General features: G+C 40.6%; 1 protein-coding gene across 1 annotated transcript in view; it reads right to left on the reverse strand.

Moving 5' to 3' along the window:
* LOC122815838 (deleted in malignant brain tumors 1 protein-like) overlaps positions 1–20,370 on the reverse strand; it is a 580,111-nt gene extending 559,741 nt beyond the window's left edge. The window contains exons 1-2 of the mRNA XM_044088652.1: positions 20,364–20,370; positions 19,933–20,214 (exon numbers count right to left, since the gene is read on the reverse strand). Coding sequence (XP_043944587.1) covers positions 19,933–20,214; positions 20,364–20,370 — 289 coding nt within the window. The remainder of the gene's footprint in view (positions 1–19,932; positions 20,215–20,363) is intronic.
* Between the last annotated feature and the right edge of the window lie 357 nt (positions 20,371–20,727).

Raw genomic sequence — 20,727 nt, forward strand, 5'->3', positions numbered from 1 at the left:
CCTCCTGACTAGTTTTGACTAGTACTGATTTGGGGGTGCTCAGGCTCCGGTTTGGCTACCTGGTTGCGTCTATCACATACATTTGTATTTATTGGGGTGAGTTGTTGTTGTGTGTGTACTTGGGACAGGTGTCACATTGTCACTGGATTCACAGATTCTACTTGTTTTGCCTGGCCTTAGTGGACTGTATGTGTGGACACATTTTATTGCCATACTAGTGATCACTGCTTACTTCACTTTTCATGTTTGATCTATTATGTGGTAGCTTCCTCATTCTCTTCAATGGTTTAGTAATTGCTGGAGTCCAGCGTGCCAGATGCCTGGGTGTATGGCATTGTGTCTTGTTGTTTGTGATTGCAGACTCCAAGCACTCTTGGCTGTGTTCATGGTATGCCTGTATAACATGTTCGGCAGTGTGTCCCATATTCTGGACCTGCACAGGGCTTTTCATGGATTCCACATTGGTTTGTAGGGGTGCAAGATATGCTTTATACATGTGTTTCACTGTGGTAATCTGGCCAGGGACTGGGGTCGGGATGTGTAACTACAGTGTGATTACTCTATGGTCTGGTCTTACCAGTGAGGGATACACTTCTCATCGTGACATCCAGTACACATATTTCTGATTATCACATTCAGTATGCTTACCCCTCTTGTGGAAGTGTTACATTTTGCATGTCCATTTTGTTTGATGGATTCTGGGAAATTGTCTGCACTTGTGTCAGTGCTAGTATAATACAAAGAGTATAGTGACAAACATCTCAAAAGCTGACTTCACACTTCTTCGGACTGAGATGGTATCCGTTAAGCCCACTGGGCCAGTGGAAACCACAACACACAATGGTGACTCCTTCACAGACGCTTTCTACGGACATCTCCGAGAAAGCATGGACCATGCAATCACAAATAAAAACAAGACCCTCTCCACCAAGGGAAAGTGGCCTGTCTGGTGGACCCCAGCCATAAACAAACTGTATAACAGATGAAGGATACTAATGCAAGACAGAGCTACATCTCCTAAAGGGAAGGCAGCTGTGATCAGCACTAGTAAAAAGCTACATTCTCTCATAAAGACATCCAAGGTCAACTTTGAGACATAAATCACCAAAGGCAATAAAGATAACCACACTGCCTTCTTCAGTTATGTCAGAAACCTGGGTGGGAACCCTCAGATATGCTCAGAGTTGGTACACAACAACATATATTTCAGTGACCTGACAGATATTGGCAACATTCTGGCAGACAGGTTCAGTGCAATTTTCCCCCTCTCTCACCCCCAAAAGAAGATAGTTATCACAGCTGAATGTAACCTCACTGTCATCTCAGATGTCCATGTGAGAGCCGCACTCAGCAAAGACAAGAACACAGCATCGATGGGACCTGATGGTATCCCCAGTTGCGTGCTATGTGAACTCCAGAAGGAGCTAAACCCGTATATACAAATGCTATTTAACCTTAGCCTTGCTACAGGATATGTACCTGAACACTGGCGTACAGCAACAGTGGTCCCACTCCACAAAGGAGATGCCTCCACAGACCCTGGGAACTACCACCACACAAGCTTAACCAGCCTTGTCTGCAAAGCTATGGAAAGAGTCATTATGGAGCTCTTAAACAGAGACATTGGTGACCTACAGACCCTTGATCCCACCCAGTTCAGCTTTGTACAGGGCAGATCCTGCCTTTTGCAACTAGTTGACTATTTTGAAACTGTCAGTAGGGCCATTGATGAGGGCTATGTGGTCCACACAGCCTACCTGCACTTGGCTAAGGCCTTTGACACAATACCCCACTCAGGCATCATAGACAAGCTCAACAGCTGAAATATAAAATCATATGTCACAGGATAGTTTGCAAAATGGCTAAGAAACAGAACCCATAAAGTCGACATTGCAGGTGCCTTGTCAGATTCAAAGCCAGTCACAAGTGGTGTCCCACAAGGATCTGTCCTGGGACCCCTGTTATTTGGCATTTACTTTTCAGATGTGAAAGCAAACATAGGAGGGTTGTGGCTGACAAAGTTTGCAGATGACTGCAACCTAGGCACCATAGTGAATACATCAGCCGGCACACACATCCTACAGAATGCCGTCACAAAGACAGATAGCTGGTGCCGGAATCATGGCCTGAAACTGAATGCAACTGATGTGTAGTCATCCCCTTTGGGAGGAACAAAGTACCCACAAATCAATACATAGACAGCAACCCACTGAGCACAGAAAACAAATCAGACACCTGGGGATACATGTAGATAGTGACATCTCGTTTGACACCCATGTTGCCAAAGTGGTTAGAAAGACTTTCTATCTTGCCCACCTTATCATGAAGGGTTTTCCATCCAGATCAAAGGAGGTCATTGTACCACTATACTTCTCCCTTATCAGGCCCATGATTGAATACAAAGCCCCATTTGGTATGTACCTCACCCAGCACTTGCAACAGCTGGAGAGACCCCAAAAGTACCTTACCAAGAAGATCAGGGGTCTACAACACATGTCATATGCTTCAAGACTAAAGGAAATCCAGCTTTATTCAGTGGCATACCGCATACTTACAGGTGACCTATGCCTGACATACAAGACCATGTCCAATCAGGATTTGGTGGACATGCTCCACTGCAAGCAATCCAAATCCACCAGAACCATGGGAGCTGAAGATTTGAACCTCAGCACATACATGTATAGGACATGCTGGAGGGACAGAGTCATAACTCAGAGGCTTCTCACACTCTAGCAGAGTATCCCAGTTCATGTTAGACAGAGTCCCTCACTGACTCTCTTCAAGAGAAATCTGGACAACTGGATGTGAGATTGTAGGTTTACCCCAGGGGTCCTCCCTGTGTCACTACTAGACAGAGTCACAGTCAAGTTATTCAATTACGTAAGGGGGTCATAATGTGTCACTACTAAGTGAGAGGCACAATATTCGGAATCTATTCTGTACACTTATTACCACTATAAGGGGTGGCAATAGCCACATCACTATGGCTAGGCTTATAAATGCACTAGGGCAGATAGCCTAGTAGTAAACTATGAAACTATGGTGTATGTGTAGGTATTGTCAGTCAAGCAATATAATGTAGTTTGGAGGGCTTGATATCTTCCTGTATTCCAACAGTTTTTTGTCTATTCCTTCTAGCATGTCAAGGGATCAGTTGCTAGTGTCCTCTCCTGCTCAGCTGGTGCACCTGGGAATATTGAGGCAATGTTACAATTGCCTCATGTACACAGACAACCCTCTCCTTCTCCCACAAAACACAAATACATGTGAGAGATGCAACTATATAGCCAAACTGGAGGCTGAGCTCTCTCAACATAGGACTGGCAAGACCGGAGAGGAGGGGAAAGTAACCACACACACCACAAACCCAGTCTCACATAGCACTATCACAACTTCAAATCATACACATAAACACACAAAAACATACTCAGAGGCTCTGATCAGAAATCTACCATAACAACTGCCTCCACAGGGCACAGCACATGCAACACATAGACCACAGAGTCAGTGTGCCAAACAGTCACAGCCCTTAAGGCCAAACACAATGCCAGACACACTCGTCATAGGTGACTCCATAGTCAGACACACTGACATCCCGCTCACCAGATTGAGTAAGGAGAAGGTCACAGTAAGCTGCCTATCGGGCGCTGGAATCCACCACATAATGCAAGCACTTAGGTCACTCAACTGCAAGTACAAGTATGACTCAGTCATTGTCCATGCTGGTGTGAAAGACTTGAGATGTACCTCCCTGGACTACATGAAAAGAGACATAGAGGAGCTCTCTGATTATGTAGCCCAGGCAGGTATGACCCTGACCTTGAGCAGTATCCTACCTTCACCAAGAATGATGCCACAATACAGAGACAAGATGATCAGCTGTAATAATTGGCTTAAACTATGGTGTCATTCAAAGGGGATCCAATGTCTGTCTGCCTGGGATGACATACTGGACAAGCCACGCTGATTCGCAAGGGATGGCTTGCACCTGTCACCCCTGGGTTCCGGATTTTGGCTAAGGCTCTTGCCACCCCCATTGTGCCTTTTTTAGGCAAGGCTCAGATTCTAAACCTACCACCCTAGAACACAAAAAAGGAAATAAACTAAGGGTAATGCTGCTCAATGCCAGAAGTCTCAACCTCAAGATGCACGCACTCGAAGCCCTTCTCAGTATGGAGAACATCGATGTCTGTACTGTGACTGAAACCTGGTTCAAGGCTCCTGACAGCACCCCGGCACTATCAGGTGTTACCTCATATCATGCGTTCCAGCCCCAAAATCTGGACAACACCAAGAAAGGAGGGTGGGTGTCCATATTCATCAAGGACACCCTCACCTCAAGGTTGGTGGCAATGCACGATGCATCGGAGACCATCCAGGTGCAATTAACCATAGTCAAGACTGCTCTGCAGTTTGTAGCATGTTACAGGCCACCCTCTCAAACTCAGGAACCTCACACAGCTTTCCTGAACACACTGGAGGGGATAAATGTATCTCCAAACACCATCATACTGGGTGATTTCAACTATCCAAATATAGCCTGGAATCACTACTCAAGCCCCAACACTCTAGCCCAAAGGTTCCTAGAGTTCATAAACTCAAATGCCATGGAACAACTAGTCACCATCCCCACAAGAGGAGACAACATACTAGATCACATCATCCCGAACATGGGGTCACAATGTTCAACACCAGAAGTATACCCATGATTGGTGAGATCAGATCATAAACTAATCTCACTGGAAGTCCACATCCCACCCCCACTCCAGATAAAAAAGACCACAGTGAAGAACTTCTCAAAAGCCAACTTCACACTTCTAAAGACTGGTGTGGTCTCTTTCAAGGCCCCCAAGCCAGCGGAAACCATTACCCAAGCTGGTGAATCACTTACAAATGCCTTCTACCAGCACCTCCAGGACTGCATGGATCAGGCAATCCCAAACAAAACAAAGACTCTTTGTACCAAAGGCAAGCGTCCAGTCTGGTGGACCCCAGCCATAAACAAGCTCTACAACAGAAGGAAGGAGCTACTACAAGATAGAGCAAAATCTGTAGAAGGGAAGACACCCCTGCTCATTATAAGTAAAAAACTGAGATCTCCCATAAAATCATCCAAGGCAAATTTTGAGAGAAAACTCGCTAAGGACTCAAAAGACAATCATAAGGCCTTTTTTAGCTATGTTAGAAACCTGGGAGGAGACTCCCAGATATGCTCAGAATTAGTTCAAAATGATGTAAAAATCACTGAACCTACATACATTGCCAACAAACTGGCTGACAGGTTCAGTGCAGATTTCTCCCCCAAAGGGAGAGATATCTATACCAGAGGATTGTAGCCCCCCAAACATCTCAAATGCTCAGGTGAGAACTGCTCTATCCAAGGTGAGAAACACAGCATCCATGGGACCAGATGGTGTCCCCAGTTGTGTGCTCCACGAACTCAATGAGGAATTAAACCGCAGTTAGGGCAGCTGTTTAATCTTAGCCTCACCTCAGGATATGTACCCAAGGAGTGGCGTACGGCAACGGTGGTCCCACTTCACAAAGGAGGTGCCTCCACCGACCCCAGAAACTATCGTCCCATCAGCTTGACAAGCCTGGTCTGCAAAGCTATAGAGAGGATCATAATGGAACTCATAAATGAAGACATAGGGGACTTGCAGACTTTGGATCCAACCCAGTTTGGCTTTGTCAAGGGCAGATCATGCCTTTTAAACTTGGTTGACTTTTTCGAAACAGTCACCAAGGCCATTGATGAGGGCAAGGCAGTCCACACAGCCTACCTTGACCTGGCAAAGGCTTTCGACACAATACCCCACTCGGGTATCATTGACAAACTCACCAGCTTAAATGTAAACCCATACGTCACAAGATGGGTTGCAAACTGGCTAAGTGACAGAACCCACAGGGTCAGAGTTGCTGGCGCCATGTCACACTCCAAGCCTGTCACAAGTGGTGTCCCACAGGGCTCAGTCCTGGGCCCACTTTTGTTCGGCATCTACTTTTCAGAAGTACAAGCAAACACAGAAGGATTATGGCTGACAAAGTTTGCAGATGACTGCAATCTGGGAACCATAGTTGAAAACCCATCTGACACAGACATCCTTCAGAAGGGTCTCATAGAAATGGATAACTGGTGCCAGAGCCATGGCCTAAAGTTAAACGCTAAACAATGCATAGTCATACCCTTCGGGAAAAACAAGGTTACCCCTAGTTCCCATATAGGTGGCAATCCTCTGAGCACAGAAGAGGTTATCAGGGATCTGGGCACCCAGGTTGACAGTAACCTTTCATTTGACACTCACGTTGCCAAAGTAGTTAGGAAGACCTTCTACATTGCCCACCTGATCATGCAGGGATTCACATCTAGATCAAGGGAGGTCATTGTTCCCCTGTACTCATCACTCATCAGACCAATGATTGAGTACATTGCCCCATTCGGAATGTATCTGACCAGACACCTGCAGCAATTGGAAAGGCCCCAAACATTCCAAACCAGAAGGATAAAGGGTCTCAAAAATATGTCTTATGCTGCCCGACTGAAGGAACTCCAGCTCTATTCAGTCGCTTACCATCTGCTCAGAGGTGGCCTGTGCCTGACATACAAGGCCATGTCCAACCCAGAATTAATGAACATGCTTCACCTCAAAACCTCTAAATCCATCAGAACTTCAAGGGCAAGAGACTTAAACCTCAACACGGCTATTAATAGGGCATGCTGGAGGGACAGATTCATCACCCAGAGACTCCCTATGCTGTGGAACAACATCCTGGTACATGTGAGGCTGAGCACCTCGCTGGCTTTGTTCAAGAGAAATCTTGACCAATGGATGGGAGATCGCAGGTATACCCCAGGGATAACCTCAGTGTCACTGCTTGACAGAGGCACAGCAAAATAATGGGCATATTATCCTTCAAACTGAAGGGGTGGAGGAAGCCACAAAACTCTGGGCTAGGCTTATAAATGCCCTAGGGCAGATAGCCTAGTATGAACCTATGAAACTATGAACATAGGCCTGGTGTGGTTCCTGCTATTAGGACAGTGGTCTGCAGCAAGCTATATAGTAGTAGGCAGTTTTAGCCATTGGTATTTGACCATGGCTAATCCATGTTGCTTCTTGTTGTGGTACCAACATGGGGGTGTGGTTATCCATGACATTTATTGCTAGTCACCCTCGTTTTGTAGCTTGTTCCATGTTTTTGAACATGCACATCACTGTATGAGGTGTGACCTGGTAGTGTTAGGCTGCTGATGTGGGCTTTGACCCAGTTTTCTATTACAGCACTGATATCTACATTCTCTATACTGTGTGCGTTTACACTGCACGCATCTTGCTGTTTATACTTCTGGCATTGGGTAGCATTACATCTAGGTTCCTATCCCTTGTGGTACCTATGAAGGTGGGTTTGTGTTTTTGTGGTTTATGATTGGTGAGGGTGGATGTTAGTCAGGGTCCTCAGGTGTGCATATGGTACATGGTGTTACATTACTTAACACATGGCATTCATGCCTCAGGTGGTGCTGCAGGGCTGCCTCTGTCAGATGCACATACTACACTCCCTGTACATGTTTGGAAGCAGGTTGTGTCATGTTAGGCATCCCTGTTACTATATGAGTGAGTCAGAGCGGGTATCAGTCCCAGTGTTCCTACTGACCAAGTGTATGTGCTATGCGTTGCCTCTTTGCCAAGGCCAGGGCATACTGGGCATGCCTCCTTCTGCCTACTGGGGCAAGGTCAGGTTGTTCCTCCTCCGAGTCACCCTCTACCTGTGGTGGCCTTGGAGATGGTGGGGGTATGTTTGGCCCAGCCCTATGCTGGTCCTGCTGCAGCTGTTTCCGCAGGATCATATTATATAGCATAGCACATATCATGATCATTTGGGTACATGTAGTTGGTGTGTACTGCAAGGCTCCACCAGATGTGTCCAGACACCAGAACCGTGACTTGAGCAGCCCAAACACACGCTCTATGACATTACGTGTTTGTACGTGTGCCTCATTATGGCGTTCCTGTTCAGGTGTGTTTGCATTTCTTATGGGTGTCATCAGCCACGGCTCAAGTGCATAACCTGCATCCCCCACTAGGTGTCCGTGTGGGAAGTCCCCAATGGCAAATGATTGGTACAGCTGCGTCAGATGCCAGATGTGGGAATTGTGGTAGCTCCCAGGGCAACCAGTACACACATTCATTATTATGCCCTGGGCATCAAACACAACCTGGCAGTTGATGGAGGGGAATCCCTTGCGGTTAATGTAGGCTCTACCCCGCTCACTGGCTGGTGCTTTGATGCATATGTGCGTGCAGTCTATTGCACCCAGTACCTCAGGGTATCCCGCTATTTGCTGGAAGAGACGCATATTGCTGGCCAATACCTCACGGGCATTGGGGAAATATACATGATCACCGACATGTGCTGACATGGCATCCAGGAACTGGTGCAGTACCCTGGAGGCTGATGCCTGTGATATCCCCATCATATCACCAGTTGGTCTCTGGAAGGTACCTGTTGCTAGTATTCTTAGGCCAAAACATACCTTGGTTTCCACTGGGATAGGTTCCCCTCTGTTGGTTCTGTGTGTGAGGCGTGGCCTGCACAGCTCAATAATTTGCTGCAGAAGGTCTCTGTCCACTCTGTAGCGCTCTACTATCTCCAGCTCATGTAACCCATGGTAGGTGACCCTGGGCCTGTATACTCTTCTCCTTCTCCTCACTCTGGGTTGTCTGTCAGCATCTGCATTGTCACCACCCTCAGCAATTCGCCTATGCCTGATTATAACAGCTATGGCAGCCCCTAGCATTTCTGCTCTGAGGTCAGCTTTTTTCAGTTTTCAATTCTGATAGCTTACTTTCTTGCAGTATCTCTTGTGAGAAACACCCTGCACTGCAGTGTTTTAAGTGCTGGGTTGGGCTTCTAGTCTGCCTGTGTAATTGCCTGCTTCCAATTGTTTCCACCAATTAACTCCAGTAGTATCCTCTGACAGCTTCCTTGTATTCTGGTTGTTTCCTGTTTCCTCTCTGTTTCCTCAGGGGGAGCAATGTGCACACCAGCTTAAGCATGCTCACAGTTACTTAAACGCGCACACACATCCTTACACGGTGTGAACTTGGCTGATTCACGGTAAAACGCGCGCACACTGCCTTACACACGTGCACGCCCGTGCAAACCATTGCAAACGGTTTGCAACACGCTCTCACATGTTGAACCTGCCTTACACACGCGCACACGCGCACATGCACGTATATCAAGAAAGTTTGAGTGTAGGGATAGTGTGCACCCTCTATTTCTTGACTTTCCTAGTGTTCTGTTGGGACACACCTCTCTCCCTGATGTCTGTCTGTCATCTGTCACCTTACATTGCCCTCCAATCTGATACATTTATTTCTATCATTCCCCCCCGTGATGTCATCTACCTCTTACTCTGTTCCTCCCCCTTCTGTAACTCTTACACTACTCAGAAAGTGCTCATTACCTTTGTGGCAGTGTGATTCAGTATTGTAACCCTCATTTACATAGGATTGCCTAGTAATGCTTAGTTACCAATCTTACACGGAGCTTCCCCCCCTTGACAACCACTACACGGAGGCCATATTGTTTTTGGTCTGCTAGTCCCTCCATTGTCATTCCATGTAATACATAAATCCCACAACTGTGGGCTTATAAGCTTCGGTTTTCAGTTTTAGGCAGCACACCCCGTTTGCGCGGGTGTGCGCTGCAGTTAAACATCAAAATCCCACGAAAAAAAAAAGTTATTTAAAATACTTTTGCAACACTTTTTAATGCCAATGGCCACATATTTGGTCATTGGCATGCTAAATGAAACATATGCACCCTTTATTTGGAGCTGACATAGCTCTGTTGTCAATTTTGCAGAAATGTACTCAGTTGTCAGCTGAGTACATTTCTGCAGCTAACACGTCCGTTACACTGACTGGTTTAGGCTTCTTGGATTGCTCAAATACCTCATTTGCATATCTTTGAGCTGCAAATGAGGTATTGAGCATTTCCACACCCAGTCCGTGTAAGAGACGTGTTAGCTGTCTCTTACACGGAGGTTTGGGCTGTTCCTGGATCGGGAGGCTTACACGGAGGCTTACACTACTCTTAAACTCTGTGTAAGCCTTCCTGAATCCTGCCCAATATCTAAATTGTATCTGCATGTCCAGTATGTGAATACTTTTTTCTCCCTGATTTTTAGCTTCAGGATAGAAAATCATGACATTGATGGCTTGATTAAAAGAAAATTCTGAAAAAAAAACTTTTAGCATAAACAAAGGATTATTTTCTTAAAGAAACTCTATCTTTAATGAAAAGCAGTGACGATTCACCCACAATAACAGCATACATCTCAGATACTCATCTTATGCATGCTGCAGTAGGCAATACCATCTTTCAAGTTATGAACAGTAACTCAGCCTAATGGGATGGTTCAGTTGGGGACAAATTAAGTTTTCCAAAAAAAAACCTGAGATCTCATGTAGGGGCTACCTGTTTGTAAGTGGTCTTGCATATAAATCCCCTTTCAAGAACTCTTGGCAAAAGTCAGAGAAGAAAGGAGAGGATCCTTGGGCAGACATGCTGAAACTTGCAGGAAATTAATTTTGGTACAGTACAGGAATCAGAATGACCAGAGGAGAGTAACTAAAGCAAATATTTAAGAACCACATGCAGTCTTTTATGCATTGTTAAGTATTTGCTGCACATCCTCAGAAACAAGGTGCTTAAAGGGTATGAAAATTAAACCATCCAGACAGTCAGGTGAAGTTGTTCACACTGTAGAATATCAATCTCTGCTTGTCTTATGTTAGTAGATCCAACCCATGAGGAAGCTTGTCCTTGGCCAGTTCCATAAGAAAGAAGAATCACTGCTGCATGGGTCAGAAGAGAGACATGTAAATTGCCTTCTGACAGTCTTTCTGAAACTTAAGAATGATGCTGGATATAGGATCATAGAATCATAGGAGATTACTAGGCTATCAACCTGGAGGTCATTTTAAGCTAGCCATTTTGACCCAAAGTAATAATATAGAAGTACTAGTCAATACCCAAGATTGCATTTATTGATGACTGCCCATGTCCATGATGTTTGCGGGTACTATCCCCAGTAAGAATTTACAGTGCCCCATCCACTTGGCCAGGTTCCTCTTGAACAGTAGATGCGCTCTGTTTCACATGAATTGGTAACCTGTTCCAACAGTGTGGGCATTGCTGGGAGGTAAATTTGTCCCTCCAGCAATTTCTATTTAAGTTGCAGGCCATATTTAAGTCCCTGGAACGGGTAGCCCTAGACTCATTTGATTTATGGATATCCAGTAAGTTCATTAGGTTTGGGTTTTGGGTTGCTCTGTAGGCTGGGCATAAGGCTACCCCAAGAAGTCTATATGATACAGAGTATAGTGATAGGGGATTTAGTCAGTTATTTTAAGGCACATGCTGGAGACCCTTGATCTTCTTTTTAGAAACCTCTGAGATCTCTCTAATTGCTGCAGGTGCTTAGTACACTACATAACAAATTGAGTGTTATACTCAATTACGAGCTGGATAAGTTTTCTCTCAAGTCAATGCCTTTACTAATCAAGTGAGCTATGTAGAAAGCTTTCCTTATAATGGTAGACATGGTTGTTGAAGTTAAGGTTTCAGGCAACCTGTGATCCCACGTCCCTTACCATGTCATGGGTACTTAGGGTATTGCTATTGATTTGATTGTATGGAGGGGCACTGTTTGTGCCAAAGAGAATAATGATGCATTTCTTTGCATTCAGTTTGAGACCATGACTAATAGACCGGTAGCTGGTCTGTGTGAGACCTTCCTGGAATATACTGACATCATTTGGGGATTCAATGATTGCAACTAGTTTCCAGTTGTCTGCAAACTTGGTCAGCCACAACGTCTGAGAAGCATATACCAAACAGTAGGGGGCCCAGCACTGACCCCTGTGGCACCCTGCTGGTAACAGGTCTGCTGGTTGATGTGGATTCACCCACTTTGATAGTGTTTGTCTGGTCTGTAAGCCAGTTAGCAACCCATCTTACAAAGAAGGGTTTTACATTCAATTTGTTAAGTTTATCTGTAATGCGTGAGTGTGGGATTTTGTCAAAAGCCTTTGACAAGTCGAGGTATGCTTTGTACACAGATTTGCCATCATCAATGGTCTTGGTCACACTTTCAAAGAACTCCACCTTATTTATCAGACAGGATCTGCCCTTCACAAAGCCGAAGTGGGTAGGATCCTGGATTTGGAGGTCACCTATGTCTTTATTTATGAGGTCCATAATGATACATTCCATGGCCTTACAGATGAGGCTGGTCAGACTTATGGGTCTATAATTCCCTGGTCTGTTGCTAGGTCACCTTTGTGGAGGGGAATAGCTGTAGCTGTTCTCCATTCCACAGGAATAAAGCCTGTGGTTAGGCTATGATTGGAAATGGTACTTTGTGGTGATGCTAGTTCATGTTTTAGCCTGTTTACAAGACAGCCTGGGATGTCATCTTGTCCAACATTGGCAGTTTTCTTTGCCTTGAGCAGGGCTTTGAGAACCTTCCCTTCAGATATGTAAGGTGAGAGGTGAGTTTGGGGGAGGGTTTGTAGTATGTTAGGAGGGAATATGGGAGGGAAATTTTCACCAAACCTATCATCTAGCAGGTTTGCTATCTCTGTGGAGTCAGTGTGTGTGATAACATTGGCCACCAGTTCTGCATGTGCTTGGGTCATACCCTTTAGGTTATGTATGCATCTGTAAAAGGCTTTATAGTTTTTCTTGGCAGTACTTTGTAGGTTTTTCTCAAAGGAGCTCTTGGAGGATTTGACAAGTTTTTTTACTTGTCTGTTAAGCCAGAGGAGGGTGCTTTTCCATTGTTGGGTTCTTGCTCTGTTTCGTTGTAAGGCAACTTTTTTGTCTTTATTGTAGAGTTTGTTGGTGCTGAAATTCCACCTTGGCAGTGCAGGTTCTCTTGATAAACTTACTGAAACACCAGAGACCTCCAAAACACAAGTCTGTTACAGCTAATACAGTATCTACAGCACCCACGGCACATAGCAACACCAGTGTCTCAACCACCAATCCTGTAAGGCGTAACACTCAAAACAAAGTTTTCTTTTCACTAGAGACTCAGTAGTGAGACACATCAATGTCCCACTCACCAGGATGGACAAGGAAAATGTCACAGTCAGCTGCTTGTCTGATGCCAGGATTCTCCAAATCACGCATGCCCTCAGGTCTCTCAGCAACAAGTACCATTATGACTCTGTCATAGTTCATGTAGGTGTGAATGACATGAGACATGCCTTGCTGGATTATATGAATAGAGACATGGTCGTGCTCCCTGAATATGTGTCCCATGCAGTATGCCACAAGCCTTCATATAGTCCAGTGAGGTCCTCTGCATTAGTGGAGGAAATAAGTGCAATAACATTCTATCTGAGGGAATTAAAAAGCATGTTTTTGATGCCTGCCTACAAGGAATCCTAGTGCAAAAATTGTTTACTTGTATGTTTCAAAAGCAGGCAAAGAGATGCATTTCTTTTTCTTTATGTTTGTCTCCTATTTTATCCTTAAAATACTCTGCAAAAACATTTTTATGGAGCTTTTCTCCCCAGGCCTCAACTGAAAATGGGTTTCTGACCCGGTGGACTTTCTCAGTCAACAAATGTCAATAAATAAATATTAAATTTGAGGTATTCCACATAATTGGAATAAATCCTGGAAGACCCATCACTTACTTTCCATTCATGACAGTCCCAGTTTCTCAGAAATGAAACAGCTGTGGCTGCTGTTTTCTCCCTTTGCAGATCAGCCTATAGCAACTTGAGCACATGTATGGATCGGTTTGTGGTTGGCATACTAGTTAAGGGATTTTACCTCACAGGCAAGAGGCACATGGTTTGATTCTTAACTAGAGAAATAGGTTAGGCTTAAAATGATCCACAAGGACAACTAGCATAGTGCTTAGCTTGGAACCTATGAACAAGTAATATAAAACAAGTGTATGTTTACCAGAAGTAAATGGCCAAAATTAAAATAACTAATCTCATCTAAAAATGCCCTGCCAAATATAAGGTTTCTGGTAAAGTAGTAAATGCTAATTTTCTTAAACAAACCTAGTTCTTATTCTAGTAAAAACTTAGACTGCAGAAATTAAATAAATGTATGTATTTATGTATGGATACTGTAAAGGGGATTTATCTGTGAGGAATGGAAAATACAGTCTGACTATTGATCTTCTGAAGCCCAGGAAAAGATCTGTTGAGGGAGTGAACAAAGTGCTGATGGTTTTTGCTGTTCAGGCTGCTGTTTTCCCCCTTCAGAGATCAAGCTACAGCAACTTGAGTGCATGTGTTCAGGGGAGCCAGAGACTTTGTAAAATTGACCAGCCATTTTATCCTTGACAGCATATAATCCATATAGCTAAACACTACTGCAGCACCGGTACTCTTCCTTATACTCCTCACTGTATAAATTCACCCTTAGTCATATCAATATTTCTCAATGCCAAACTATAAATTACTACACCTATGCATCAATCCTACCTGCAATTCTCTACACCTTCCTATCAATCCTACCTGTAACTCTTTACACCTTCCTATCAAACCTACCTGTAACTCCCTATACCTTTCTATCAACCCTACCTATAACTGCCTACCTTCCAATCAGTCCTACTTGTAAGTCTCTACAACTTCCTACCAGTCCTACCTGTAACTCTCTATACCTGTCAATCCTACCTGTAACTCTCTACACCTTCCTATCAATCTTACCTGTAACTCTCTATACCTTCCTACCAATCCTACCTATCATTTCACTCTGCTTTACTCTTCTCATTAATATTTACTACTAATAGCTGCATCCCTCCACACTCCTCCCACCACAAACCATCCATCCATATATCCATCTGCATCCCTTCTTCCCATTTTTGCACATGGTGTTGGGATATTCTTCAAGTCCCAAATATAGTACTACTTCACCTTCTATCACTAGCATTTCTCACTATACTTACATTCTCATCCAGCTATCACAAGTATTTCTCCCACTATTACTTACCTGCACTGACCATATTACACTTAAACTAGAATATCATCTTTCTCCAGCCTACCAGCATTAATTTAATTACATTAACGCCCTGAAATATAAACAAGGAACACATGCTCCACCATTATCCAAAATTATGTATAAACCCAAACCCAAATACATGTGGCACTTACAGCCACATTGTTAACTGGACAATAATGCTGGGAGGGAATATATATATCCCATTCCTAGACCTACTCATCTAACCCCTAACTCAACCAAAACAGCCCTATGCATCCCAAAACAGCAACTAGCAATCTCTTCAACCACTTAGGACTTTTAAAATACTCAACAAAAACCTAAGAATTCTCTGTAACAAAATCACAGAAGTGTATACCTGTATAGCTCACTACTCTCTTCAAAAGCACAGAAACCTGGTTAAAGCCAACTAGCAAATATACAATAATACTCCCACCATGTTATTATAGACTCAAACTAGCTAGAACTAACAAAAAGAAAGTGGGGTTGCATTTTTCTCTAGAAACATATTAGATCTCTTTGCTTACCCTGATACTGTACAAAGCTGAACTTCTCGTCTCACTCCTCAATGTGAAAACACACAAATTTCTAGCCATCATATGCCTATACATACCACCTTGTATCCACATACATGATCTTGACCATCATAAGAACGGAGACCATCTAATTTGAAGATGTTAAGACAGACTGGAAAAAAGATAGCCCTAGAAAAGCCAACAAATTCAGTTCAGCTTTATAGCCTCTTTCAATTGAAGTCTACAACTAGAATTAACAAGGCGACATTTAAAGAATCAGCTATTTATTTTAACATCCACCCCAAATAATGTTGCCAAAAGTGGCATCCTGCCTGAAAGCCTAGTGCATACAAGTTAAGCTACATCATTAGACACCCCAAACAGCCCTACAAGGTTCATCACCATAAAGCAGTCTGAAACCTGTGTAACATCAATAAAGATACTTTTATCTCAGCCTGCTCCAGATGAACTGGGCTCCACTTAAATCTATTCTACTTGATGAAGCAGGAGACAGATTTAGTAAAGTATTTCTAAATATTCCTGGCAGAGCTTGCACAATTAAGAGCCACAAGAGTTAAAAATAAACCAGGACCTTGATTAACTAAAATAAATAAATAAATAAATAAAATAAAAAACACTCTTATGGATGGATGTGCATCCATGTAGGATTTGTCAGAATGAAAAAAGTAGGTTGGAATTACATTGCAATTATGATTATAAGAGCTAGAAACTCTTGTGAAATATTTTACATGATGATTTGAAAGATTAAAATTGGAATAAAACAGGTTCTCAGAAATAAAATTTTTAGGTGTATTTCATTGAAAAACCCTTCTATCACTCCATCCACCCATGCATTTTTTTATTTTGTATTCTGGTCAAAGTTGCAATGGTCTGCAATTTACCACTATAAAACACAAGTTCCAGCAATGAGTTTGCATCACTCTTTTCAAGTGATAGCACTCTTGTTCCTAATGGCATGTTGCTAGAGTCTTCACATCATAATACTCATAGTGGTAAACAACATAGCCTTCTTCTATCTAAAATTTACATTCCTTGAGACAGCACTGAGATATGGATGACAGTGGGAAATCAAAGCATCTACACCTGAATAATAGGAGCATCATTTAACATTTATGGTATTAATCTACTGAGAAACCTATTCCCAGTATATCAAATGAACTACAAGTATCTACCTTAATCAAAGTAATAAAGACTGTTGACCTGATTAGATTTTATTGCTCTTTGAAACCTCAGATTTAGTAATATAGTTTTGATTTTGTTTGTAAATGTACATACTGGAAAATGTCCCAGAAGTTATCATACCCAATTAAGCATATCTAGCTGTATGTGAACAGTTCCCTTTTCCAGCTTTGGATCATGAAGTTGCAAAAATAATATGTTTATATCCAAGGTTTATGAGCAATTTCTATCTTGTTCACATATGTTTTTATTTAGAAAGATATTTTAATATAAGTTGAGTTGAAGAGATTATTGTATGAGCTCATTTATCTCTTTCAACTTGCAGACACTGAAAATAGTAACAAAGCACACTTGAAAAATAAGAACATCCAGCTAAAAATCTGAACATTTTATAAAGGTAAAATTTGAATTCTACATGAAAATAACTAAAAAAAAAAGATGGAAAAATATAACACATTTATCAAAAAAATACTATAAAATCTATTGTCCTTAATGAATTGTATCACACAATTCTGCTACATAAGGTCATCTGTTTTGCTTAAGAAAAAGGGACACATAAGATTTGTATCCTCTTTCTTTAAATTATTGTTGCCAGTAGTAAGTTGGTCATGTAGTCTGGTTTTCTGCATATCAGACAACTTCAAAAATATCTGTGATGTTCATAAGAAACAGAACAACTTATGATAACATTAAAAGAATAATAAACTTAATTGAGTCACCTAAAAACTTAAAAAATAACCTAACTATAGTTATCTAAGATATAAATTGTGCTTTTGATACAGTTAATTTGGATTACTTATCTATTCTTCTACAGGAACTCAATGTTTCAAACAATTTTATAAATCTTATTACCCAGTTATATATAGGCTCTCAAGCTTATGTCAGAATTGGTTCTAATATTTCACAGTTCATACCTATTACTAAAGAAACTAATCAAGTTTGTCCATTATCCCCTCTTTTATTTACCTTAGTTATGGCGTCTTGGGCGAATTTGATTAGAGATAATAGTAATATTAAAGGTTTTGATATAAGTCTTAATAAAACCTCAAAGATTCAAATGTTTGCCGATGACATTTTGATTACTTTGGGTGGTAAAAATCCAACAATTCAATAATTATTTAATGATATAGATTATTTTCAAAAAAAACTCAGGTCTTAAATTTAATCACAATAAAACACAAATCTTATTATCTGGTTCAAAAAATATAATATTCAAAACGAATTAGAAAAATTGATACCACAATCCCAACAAATAAAATATTTAGGTATAATTATTGCCAATCATTTAAAAGAAATTCAAAAACTGAACGTTAATAAATGTTTAACAAAAATAGGTAACCTAATACATAAATGGTCTAAAATAAACTTCTCAATAGAAGAGCAATTATCGATTATAAAGATGATACTTTCAATCTATTTTCATTCCTCCACCTTATACAATAATTAAAAAGTTGAACTCTATGAATAGAAATGTCTTTGGTACCCAATTAAACCCATGATCTTTTTAACATATCATATGTACAGCTGGGATAATGGAGGCATTGCATTACCAAATTTAGAAATATATTCAATCTCCTCAGTTATTAAAACAATTTTGTGTATTATAGTAGTAAATATTCAGCTAAATGGGAAGACTATTCTGTCTTCATCACAAAATTTAAATAATAATAATGACCTCTTTAAGCTAAATTTAGTAAATAACACATTCATGTGGAAACTAAAAGAATATTTTTCCTTTTGCCCTACCAAAAATGTTATATCAAATCCTTTAAAAATGTAATTCATAGATTCCAGTCTTATGAAAATTGGTCATTCCTTATTTTCCCCTTAGCATATCCACAGAGGTTTATTTTCTCCGTAATTTTTCATAAAATGTCAATATTTGAGCAAAAACATCTATTTTTATTGGCATCAAATGGTGAAAAACAATGAATTGCAATCCATTAATACTTTATTGGAAGATAATGACCTTGATTCATCACTATGACTTGACTTACAAAAAGCTAGAAATCATATCAAAAATAAACTTGAAAATTAGTCTGATATATATATATATATATATATATATATATATATATATATATATATATATATAAAATTAAAGCAGACATAGATATATTCCGTGATAATTATGGGAAATATTTCTCTGACATTAATAACTGTAACCCTTCAGATAAAGATAAATTGAATTTTCTTCAGTCAGCAAGTAAATCTACTTCATCATTTAAATGAAGAATGTTTACTTGGAGATTTTTAAATAGATCATTCATCACTCCATATAACATAAATAAGAAGTTTAAAGAAGCTATACTTTGTTGGAGATGTATCAAGGTACCGAATGCTGATTGGGCACATATTTTCTATGATTTTTCACTCAAAAAATTTTAGGAAGATATCAATAATTTCTTACAAGCAATATTCACTGATAACGTTCTACTTACTAACTCATTAGTTTTATTTAATCCTGTGTAAAATCAAGTAAACATTCACTTCTTTGGTCTGTTCTGTCCATAGCCAGGAAAGAAATCACGAGAAATTGTAAATCATCACAAATTCCCTCTTTCCAAAACTTTAAAGATATTTTCTTGGAGGTATCCCAATTAGAATCAATGACATTTAAGTCTAGATCTTCTAAGAATACAGCAATGTATAACCAATGGATGAACATAATTGATTTATTAGAAAATCAATAATTTAAAGGTATTAATCACCTTTTATACATTTGTTTTAAGTTTAATTATTTGTATATAGTATAGCAAACATCTCTGTACATAGTGCATTGTCTTTCTTTTAAATATGTTCAGTTCCCCTGTTAATAATTGTTTGTTTCAGTAATAACTTTAATATAACTTATATATAAAAAAAAAAAAATATATATATATATATATATATATATATATATATATATATATATATATATATATATATCTATATATATATATATATATATATATATATATATATATATATATATATATATACATATATGATGAAGGGGATTTAGAAAATTGTGTGAAGGGGTAAATCAAGCCTGAAAATAGGCATATACCAACAAAAATAGGAATTTCCTAAATTAGGCCTTAGAAAATAAGAATATCCATTCAAAACAGGGGCAGCTGGGATGTCTGTCTAAAGACCACACAATTACCTGAACACTGAACTCATGCATCTTTACTATGACCACAGTTGTGTACTTTCCATCCCCTGAATGGGCATTGCTTCACAGAAGACTCAGATCCTATGCAGTTCACATCATCCAGCATTATTGGCCCAGTTCCTCCTCCATAGTATGCACTTCCTGGTGCTGAAACAGCAGCTCCACATCCCAAATATTTACATACAACTGCAGCTTCCTCCATTCCCCATCCATCATCACACACTGTGCCCCACTCATTACTGTGATAGACCTCTACTCTTCCAGAGCATGAATTAGAGCCATTTACTAGACGAATGTCACCTGAAAGGAAACATGACAAAAACATAAAGACTTGTTGAAATGTTGTGTCTTCATGTCAGTGATGTTAGTACATTTACAAACTAATAAATTGTTATTTAAGAAATGTTTAATTATTCGTAATTACCCAATACATACTACGGAGTTCTCACTGGCCATGTTTATTAGAAGTTGTGTTTAACACATGAAAACTTAAAGTTATATCTAAAACATTTAAAAAACTGCTGACCTCCTTCACACAAAGCCACTGTTTATTGATTGTAAACACATTTTATTATCAGTGTCAATGTTGCAAAAGTTTCTCAACTCAGACAAAGAAAGTTTTAATCTTCAAACCACTCATGAGCATTTACTAAGAAGTTAAAAGCATTAGTTTGCAAGGTACTAAGTTCAATCCACTACTATGCCACACAGGCAGTTACCGAGGGTCCTGTGACTGGGGGCCCACTGGTCAGAAAACGTTAATGTTAACATTCCAGTTTATATATATATATATATATATATATATATATATAT

Source organism: Protopterus annectens, chromosome 1.part1, assembly GCF_019279795.1.
Source record: "Protopterus annectens isolate FY-2018-M chromosome 1.part1, PAN1.0, whole genome shotgun sequence".
Classification (NCBI taxonomy): domain Eukaryota; kingdom Metazoa; phylum Chordata; order Ceratodontiformes; family Protopteridae; genus Protopterus; species Protopterus annectens.